The sequence below is a fragment of the Brassica napus genome, chromosome A1, assembly GCF_020379485.1.
Source record: "Brassica napus cultivar Da-Ae chromosome A1, Da-Ae, whole genome shotgun sequence".
Classification (NCBI taxonomy): Eukaryota; Viridiplantae; Streptophyta; class Magnoliopsida; order Brassicales; family Brassicaceae; genus Brassica; species Brassica napus.
The window spans coordinates 10,638,208-10,643,965 of NC_063434.1; the positions used below are offsets into that span (position 1 = coordinate 10,638,208).

Here is a 5,758-nt window from a genome sequence, read left to right on the forward strand (position 1 = left end):
GCGTGTTGAATAAAGTGCACATGTCATAAAATGCAGCTAATATCCTAACTAAACATGTTTTGGTAGATAAGTTCATGTATTAAATTAAATTTATCCAGTGTCTTTCAAGGTTGGAGGAAGAAAAAACCCTCTCAATATAAGAACAAGGTTTAAATACATCTTCCTGTGTTTAGAAAAATCGTTTTAGAAAATATTTTATATTTATTTTTAATATATTTTTATCATACAATAATAAATTATAAATTTCAAAAAAATAATTATGTTTATTAAAATATACGATGGTGGACAAATTTGCATAAAATGTTTAAAGTCTTCATTCTTTATGGTTTACGTGGACTTGACATCATGAGCTTGGTTTTCTCATAAAGAAAAAACGCAACATGCATGGTGGCAGTAGTTGGGACATACCTTCGCAATTTAAGCCAATGGGTGGTGGAAGTCAAGTGTCAAAAAGTTCCATTAAATATAAAACTTTTTTTTTTTTTTTTTTTTTTTTTTTTTTTTTTTTTTTTATAAAACTTACTGAACACAAGTATTGTTTTAGTAATGTATATGATATGTGGGGATTACTAACACGTAGACACATAATAATACGTAGAGGACCACCCGCCCATCAGCGATGTACATGTCACAATTATAGATGGTCGATGGAATTGGTCCAATTGTTTAAATCATATGGGCCATTACTTATTCCTAAAGCAATACCTTAATTACTTCACGACTATCACCGAAACAGTTTTGCTCGATGTACTTAAAATTTCTTTTTTTCTTTCTCTTAGGATAATCGGAAGGTTTAGGTTTACAGGTTGATCAAAAATAGTTTTTAATAGGTTGATACAAAAAGGTTTAGGTTTATGTATACGGACATACGTTCATGTACGACTGCAGGTATTTATTTATTTTAGCAGCAAGAACGGCTTAATTTATTTATGAGGATATTTTCCTAAATCAAATAAATTTATATATCTTCAAACAATTAAGATATTTTTGTTGATTTTCTGTTAATAGATAATTTGTTTGCTGTTAGTAATATAGAGTTTGATTAAGTATATGACCTTATCATTTGTGTAATTAGCTAATACATTTTCTGAACCTAAAATAAAAGTTTTATGATACAGTTTTTGTTGGTCACAATGTCCACACTTATTTCAACAATAAAAGTAAATTTATACTTCATACCCAATTATAAAACTTATATCAAATCTTATTATATAAAGCTTGGTTTTTCAAAGTTGCTAATTAACATGATGATGACACATGACAATTAAAAATTTAAGATGATGACATGTGTTAAAATATATCATAATTAATAAGATAAATATAATAAGATAATAACCCAAAGGAATTATTTAATAGTGTTTTTTTAAAATCCTAAACCAATAGCAAAATATTAGTTCAAAGTCGATAATTAATATGATGGTGACACATGACAATTAAAAATTTAGGATGATGACATGTGTTAAAATATATCATAATTAATAAGATAGATATAATAAGATAATAACACAAAAGAATTATTTAATAGTATTTTTCTTATTAAAACAAAAAAATTGTAAAATAAATATTTCAAAATTTCCTTCTAAATAATAAAATTTCCTATTTAAATAGTAAATTTTCTTTTTAAGAAATCATAATCCAAAATTTATTACAATTATTCACATCAATATATAATATTAAACTCTCCTGGATTTTGTCACAAAAAAATTATTGCTTAAAATCGGAAATTCTTTCATACAAGAAAAATATTTGGTGTGTTTCTTTTCTTGATATAGCTTTAAATTATGGGTTGCACAAAAAAAAAAACTTTAAATTGTTTTACCATTATCCTTACTAGAGATTATCATAATTATCATAAAATCCAAGAACTAAAGTGAAACAATATTTTCATTTTTTATGTGTTAGTGATAACATCAAATAAAATTCGTGCAACGCACGGGTCCATTGGGGGGGGGGGTCATTTGGGCCATCTTTTAAGCCGATTAATATTCAATATAGGCCTTAAAGAACGAGCCTGTCAACTAGTGCAACTTTGTTTTTTTATATATATAGCAAAATCTGTGCAAGGCACAAGTCTAGATCTAGTATTTAATAATACAAATATGGATATGGTGCTACAAAGAAAAAGAGATCTGATTGGATCGGAACAATTTGTCATCTTTCACCACCAATATACGGAAAAATAGACTCTACATTGGGGGGATTATTTGGACCATCTTTTAAGCCGATTAATATTCAATATGGGCCTTAAAAAACGAGCATGTCAACTAGTGCAACTTTGTTTTTATACATATAGACATAATAAGGATGCTGTCTGAAACTGGGGACATGAGTATAAGTTTGGTTCTGATGGAGAAGGTTAAACCAAGTAGACTGTACATTGGAGGGGGGGGGATCACTTGGGCCATCTTTTAAGCAGATTAATATTCAATATGAACCTTAAATAACGAGACTGTCAACTAGTGCAACTTTGTTTTTATATATATATACATAATCAAGGATGCTGTCTGAAACTGAGAACATGAGTAAAAGTTTGGTTCTGATGGGGGATCATTTGAGCCATCTTTTAAGCCGATTAATACTCAATATGGGCCTTAAAGAACGAGTATGTCAACTAGTGCAACTTTGTATTTATATATATAGACATAATCAAGGATGTTGTCTGAAACTGGGAACATGAGTAGAAGTTTGGTTATGATGGAGAAGGTTAAACCAAATAGAGTGAAGTATCATATGAAACACATCGTATCTTCTAGGTTTAGGACTCCACAAAAAATGTTTCTGAACCATCTTCACGTTGCTCTGCATCTTCAGATATCTCCTCATCGGAATCTCCAACAGTATTTCCTTAATCCGTGGAATATCCTTCTCCGGCACAACCACTGAGAACGCAGACCAATCAAGCACTTCGCTGAACGGCAAGACGAAGTTATCAGCAATGATTACGGGGACACACTCGTAATATATAGCCTCAACGATTCGTGGACTGTTCACTTCGTACCCCATTGGACATAGACAGTATTTGCTTGACTTCATGTGTTGCACGTACGTCATTTTACGAGCTACGTTGTGCGGAAGCGGACCGTAGATTTTCATGTCGTCGTCTTTGTTTCTCCAGTGTTTTAGAAGCTGTGGACGGACACGACCGTGGAGGTTTCCAGCGAAGAAAGCGAGGATCGGACGTTGGGAAACTCTGTTTCCGTTTCCTATGTTACGGAGCGGCCTCCCGGCGTTTCTTATGGAAGTCTCCGGGAGAGAAACGTCTCTTCCGGGGACGAAGATTCCATCTGATAAATCTGCGTTACATAGAGCTTTAATAGTGTTTTGTCTTAGCTCCGGGTGCTCGCTCACCGTGTAAGGACCCTTACATACAATGATGATTTTAGAAGACATCATTAAACGATTATTATTTTGACATATAAAACATATTACATACCCAATCGTGGCAAGCGACGAGGAAGTGATCTGATCCGTGAGTGCGGTTCCAGAAAGGGTATTTGATGGAGAGCATGTTGACGTAGTCTCTTATAAAGATCGATAAAGGTTTAATGTTATGTGATCCAGGAACAAAGATAGCATGCTGAAGCTGTTTCACACTGTACGGCATGTAGAACAAGTGAGCCTTCTCAGGGTTCTTGGTTACAAACTGTGTGTTTGACTCCATTAGCTTCATGAACCAACCTTCTGAAGCATATATACCATTCAAATGCGGTTGATGGAATATCGGTTTCTCTCCGTCGGGGTATATGTAGACCTTTAAAATAAGTTCCATAAGCTCATAGCTCCTAAAACAAGGTGACACACATTTATGTTAAACTATGGTTTTAAAGCACTTGTGTCTTTCTTATATAGTATATACCTTTTGAAAATTGAGAGATTACGAAACACTGGAGCAAACAGTTCCGTGTCATTCACGACTTCAGGTGCTCGCTGAATTTCCAGCTTTGCAAAAGCTAAAGCTTCCTTTGGTGGCAATGAAAGAGCACGTCTCTGCACAAGTCCATTGAGGTGAGATAGGACAAAAACAAAGAGAAACCTTTGAAACCTCTAAAACTATCCGCATTATGAATATCTCAACATCAGTGTTTCTCCAATTATATTACTATCTAATTGGGGAGCCTCACCAAAAAAGTTGGAAAGACTCACGTGAAAGTCTCTCATTTTAGAAATTTCCACATGAGGTTTTCAACTTTCTTGAAAGATTTTTCTATTAAATATACAGTAATTGGTAAAATACTTATGTTGATGAGATATTTTGAATGCGGATGCTCTAATGATTCTGATATTACTAACCTCTGAGGAAGAAAGAATATGTCGTGGTGCTGGTGGAGGATCAGTGAGAATGAGATCGTCTTTTGTCTTCTTTCTTCTCTTCCTTTTTTGTCTTTTCCTCGGTAGATTGGTTTCTTCATCTACACGTTTGATCTCGGAGGAAGAATTCATTTTCACTACAGGAGTCGTTGTAAGAGAAGGAAAGCTTTCAACCTTTGCTTCACTAACAATTTGGATATTCAAATGAAGAGAACCGTTCAAGTAGATAGGCGAAGAAGAAGACTCGGTTTCTTCATCATCGGAGAAGATAGAAAATGTGGGTGTGTGAAGAAGAATAACAATGGTGGTCATTATAGAACCGAGAAGAAACGCGTTTCTCCATCTGATCCTTTGCCTCCTGAAACTTCTAATCAATTCCTTCATCGAAACCTCTATGAATATCCTCAAAGGGCTTTTCATCGTCACCATCTACACAAATCAAATCTCACCCTAACTCGTTTCTTCTTCTATACGCAACAAACAACGCTCCATTGGCAGATTCTCTTTTGAATCCCCGAATCAAACTCACAAACCCTAAGTTTAGAAGTAGATCAAATAAACCTGATAATACACAAAAACAAGGAAGAATACATTTGAGATTCCATTAACTGCATGAAAAAAAAACCTAATTCGAGTTAAAGTATGGAACGTGGTACCTTGGTGTTTACGGTGATTGGAGATAAGAATGGATCGGAGATTTATTTTTCTCGATCCAGAGGGAGAGAAGTGGAGGATAACGGTAATGTTAATGTTAATGTATATATTCTCCTCCTTATTAATAGCTTGAGTTGTCTATATTTAACCTTAAATTTTAGTCTAATTTAAGAAATAATCAAACTCGGATCAAATCATATTTTAACTTTCTACTTTCTAGTGTGAGCTGACATGTGCGTTTGCCAGTCTATACACTAAGGGGCGACTGGTTTTCCCGCTACTACCCGCAAACGCAGCTTTTGCGGTTGGTACCGGTTGTCGGCGATTTGCAACAATCACTCAAATCACTCTAAACCGATTCAAACCGCTCCGAATTTTATAAATTCAAAAGCTGGTTCCAGCTAGCGTTTGCGGTTGCGGACGGTTGCAAGAGGGTAAAAAAAATTTCCTTTTTTTTAAACAATATATATACAAAAGTAAAAATATTTAATAAAAAATTTAAAATTGAAATTATGAATATTAAAATATATCTATTATATTTTAATTTATATTATAAAATTTTATAATAAAAACAATTAAAATAAATTTTCAAAAATTAAAATTATAACTTTCTAAATATAAATTTTATATTTATTATAATTTTATGATTTTTGATATTTTTTATAATTATATTAAATGTAAATATTGTTAATTTATTATTTGACTGTTACCGTATTTGGTAGTTAACTAGTCATAAGTCACCCGCAAACGCATCAATTTTTAACCGCAGTACCAGTCGTACAAATCTCTTAAAACC

The 5,758-nt window shown here is 33.1% G+C and overlaps 1 protein-coding gene across 1 annotated transcript; it reads right to left on the reverse strand.

The window, feature by feature from the left end:
- Positions 1–576: 576 nt before the first annotated feature.
- LOC125592671 (probable glycosyltransferase At5g03795) lies at positions 577–5,064 on the reverse strand. The gene is made up of 5 exons (XM_048768027.1): positions 4,965–5,064; positions 4,291–4,869; positions 3,857–3,987; positions 3,434–3,782; positions 577–3,360 (listed from the first exon to the last, which is right to left on the reverse strand). Exons 2-5 carry the CDS (start codon positions 4,735–4,737, stop codon positions 2,647–2,649), a joined length of 1,641 nt encoding a protein of 546 aa, XP_048623984.1. The 5' UTR covers positions 4,738–4,869; positions 4,965–5,064; the 3' UTR covers positions 577–2,646.
- Positions 5,065–5,758: the final 694 nt, after the last annotated feature.